Source organism: Clarias gariepinus, chromosome 7 (genome assembly GCF_024256425.1).
Source record: "Clarias gariepinus isolate MV-2021 ecotype Netherlands chromosome 7, CGAR_prim_01v2, whole genome shotgun sequence".
In the NCBI taxonomy this organism is placed as follows: domain Eukaryota; kingdom Metazoa; phylum Chordata; class Actinopteri; order Siluriformes; family Clariidae; genus Clarias; species Clarias gariepinus.
This window is the reverse complement of record NC_071106.1, coordinates 35,291,796-35,295,489: the sequence shown is the minus strand read 5'-3', so window position 1 is coordinate 35,295,489 and position 3,694 is coordinate 35,291,796. Positions and strand designations below refer to the sequence as shown.

Genomic DNA, 3,694 nt, shown 5'->3' with positions numbered 1-3,694 from the left:
CAGAGGGTCACCTGAATTTATTTTCAACCATGGCGGAAAGGGCATGACCATTAAATTTGCAATTCTTCTTCTTCTTCTTCATCTTATTATTATTATTATTATTATTATTATTATTATTATTATTATCCTTTTACTTCATCAACATTTCATATATGACTTCACATACACAATCATCAAAGCCTCATTAGTGTGTTATTATTTTTTTGTTCTTTTCACAAATAACTATTTCATTACTTTAGTCTCACTTTCTGCAAAATGCAAAAATTGAGATTATTATTATTATTATTTCAAAATTAAGAGCTCAAAATAATGGAGGAAACCCACTAAACACAGAGAGAGCATGCAAACTCTTTGAACCCTCAACCCTGGAGGTGCGAGGCCACAGTGCTAACCACTACACAAATGTGCTGCTTAGTAAACTTAATAAACAATAATTAAAATTAAGTATGAATAAAAATATATATCATTTAAATGATGAAAGTTAAAACCATGGGGAATTTATGGATTAAAAATAAACTGTAAGATTTTAAGTATTAAATGTACCATTTGGTATTAAAACATATTTCTCTAGCCTAACAGAAAATACGAAATCAAATGATCTCATTAGAAGGATGATTACCAATATTTATTTATCTAACAAAAAAATATATAAAAAATGATAAATATCAAAATTATTGTCAAACTTCCCAAATATGTGATTTAGCTTTTGCAATTAATTGTGCGGCATTAAAATGCACTCAGTTTATAGAGACAGATCGGCTTATATATTTGTCATATTACACAATCACACTTTTAGTTATGGCATTGTGCGCTGCGGTGTGAATGGAATAATCTACCTCACTTCTAATGACTATTTTGCTAAGCTCATTTCCTTAGCCTTATAACTTTACCGCCCAATTTGTATCTTAAAGCTATCAGTCGATGTAAGGTATGTATGTGAAAGAAACAGAGTCCCTATAGGACAGCACCGTGCAGGGTGAAAGCTGTTAAGTCAGCGATAAACACTCCCAGATAACCTTTAGTCTGTCCTCAGCATTCTGAAGTTTGTTCCATTCGAGTTCTTTAGCAAATGCGATTGCTTGACACTCCCAAGCCCTCGGTTCAGCACAGCATTTTCTTTTATTTTCCCGAGCTGAACACGGAGGTTAATTGTATGTCTACGGAAGACAATAGAACCTCTGGAAACCATTAAAGACCACTCAAATACCATTCGATGCTTCCAAGAATTGCTTTGTATTTCATCCACAGGCAAAAGCTACGCCATAACGAGACTGCAAGTACTAACTGCTCATTGCAGTATACTGTCAAATCCATTACATGGGTGTGAGCGATAAATTAAACGCATTAAGTGTTCTTCAAGCCTCAGAGATTTTCATCACGATCCTAAAAAATATCCTCAGGTTACACCAAAAAAAAAAAAAAAAAAAAAAATGTAATACAAAGTCACTCATGGTTCAAGAACTTCCCTAGGATGAGATGCCCCATAGACACGCTGTCATCTTTGCCCTAAAATGATGGATGTCCTATCTTAACACCCTGTATCTATAACCACTGCAGCAAAGTCGGTTCTAAGAGCATGTAGGCTTTGATCTGCCTCAGAAAGCTTTATATATTTGATACCGATCAAGAAATATAATTTTCTTTATTTAGTTAGTGGGATTTTTTAAGCTGATGCTTGGTGAGGATAGAACTGACACTAAAATAAATGCATTACACTCAAATATGGATAATGAGGATGATGATTATTATTATTATTATTATTATTATTATTATTATTATTGACTTGTACATTTAGCCTTGAACATTTGTTTGCTCCACCACAGAGTCATCAAATTTATGCATAATTGTAATACTTTGCCCCGTCCCACAACAAAAACAACAAAGACAACAACAACAAACATTACATTTGATATATTCTCTAAAATATGAACAATGAAACTTAATCTTGTGCACATATTTTTTGCGTTTCTTTATAATTCATTTTCTTCACAAAAATTTTTCTCTTTAAATTATTTAATTTTCCATTTAACATAGTATCCATGTTATGTTTGTGGGAATGTTTGTGCATTTTCATTGTTATAATAATGAGAGCTTTCCTATTACATTATAAATTAGTGTTATTTCATTTGATTTATTTGATCCTAGTGTAAAGTCAACTGTGCACTTTAATGCAGAAGAGTTTGTGCCACTTAGAAAAGGATATTCAGATGTTAATTACAAAAGAAATTATTTTTTAACACTAGTGAAATCCATGGAAACATTAAGGATAAAGCCAACCAACATTGAGCAGGAAGAAGTCCAAGCATGATAAAGTGATTTCCAAGTGGATATATGCTGTAACAGAAATAATAAGATAAATTGATCCAGTCCAGGTCAAGGCTTGATACATACTGTAGCATGTCAATCAGCTAAAATCACAATCTGTGATAGTCTTATAAAATGTGCAAAGAAACTACCTTCAAATTTCCTTTGCAATAGGTTTATAATTTCAGCAAGTAATCATCTGGCTAATCCTACCACTAGTCAGAATACTTAATTGATGGAGATTCCACCTTGATGACAGAATCGTTTTGGCTGTGTCTCACTCTGTGTGACAGTGTAGTCAAACTGCCTTTTTCCTGCATCAACACACACTGCATCACTATCTTGTCTTTCCTCCCAGAGAGCGCTCTGCATCTCAGGAGGCTGATATCCTGGCTCGAGAGGGTTCAATGGGTCCTTAGAGAGAAGGATACTGATAGAGGGTACAGTCCTGTGAACGGTCATTTTAGCACTGCCTCCTTCCTGACTCTCCCACACCTCCCGAACACCTTTGTAGCATAGCTTGGTCAGCTGGTGGAGTCCACCCACTTTCCTCTTCATTATCTCGACGCAGGTGATGGTTTTGGTGACTGCTCGGCCCGAACCGGTGAACACCACCTGCCTCAGCCCGACCTGTTTGCTGCCTCCTTCTTCGCACTGCATCCTCGCCATTGCAAAGCCCATCAGGTTACGGATCTTGCTGCCTTCTTTTACTCTCATCTCCAAGATGCCTGGAAGCAACCCCGGAAATGGGCTCGGGCTATCCTCGTCTGTCCGACAAACCCTCTTAAAACCTGCCGCAAGCCCTTGCTTTAAGATCGGGCTGTGGGAGGGCAGGGCAGGAGGTGCAGAGGTGTGGTGAGCAGTAGTTGTCTCACCCGGGAAGGGTAGATGCTCATCATGCGTGATGCTCAGATCCATAAGCACACTTCTTCTGTAACCTCAGGAGCTTTAAGTAGTCAACATAAGTCTTTGAAATGATTCCAGGCATAAAATCCTGATCATTCCCGCATTTCCAATTTTTTTTTCAGTTAGAAAGATTTCAATTAATTTATTAATGTCTCTTTTTGTAACATCAGTTTCAACAGTCTAATTTTACTTAGTCCAAAATTAACAATAGTCTACATGGAAAAAAAACATTAATGGCAAAAAACATCATCCAAACAAATAATCCAAAAACTGCTTGGACAAATCAAAGAGCAAATTGAGACAGAACTGATTTACCAGATCTTAATGTGATGCTTCAAATGTCCTTTATCTGTAAGCCAAAAGTCATTATCTCTTCTTTGGAGTCCTGAAGATTTGCCACCGAAAAACAAATTTTACAACGTGGTCTTGATGAACTTTAGAACCACTCCTCTTGTAAGTCTGATTACAAGATATTAGCCATCAT

General features: G+C 36.1%; 1 protein-coding gene across 1 annotated transcript; it reads right to left on the bottom strand.

Annotated features, from left to right (window-relative positions):
* Positions 1–1,818: 1,818 nt before the first annotated feature.
* Positions 1,819–3,280, bottom strand: LOC128528250 (ribonuclease P protein subunit p25-like protein). The gene has a single exon (XM_053501008.1). It carries the CDS (start codon positions 3,220–3,222, stop codon positions 2,533–2,535), a length of 690 nt encoding a protein of 229 aa, XP_053356983.1. The 5' UTR covers positions 3,223–3,280; the 3' UTR covers positions 1,819–2,532.
* Between the last annotated feature and the right edge of the window lie 414 nt (positions 3,281–3,694).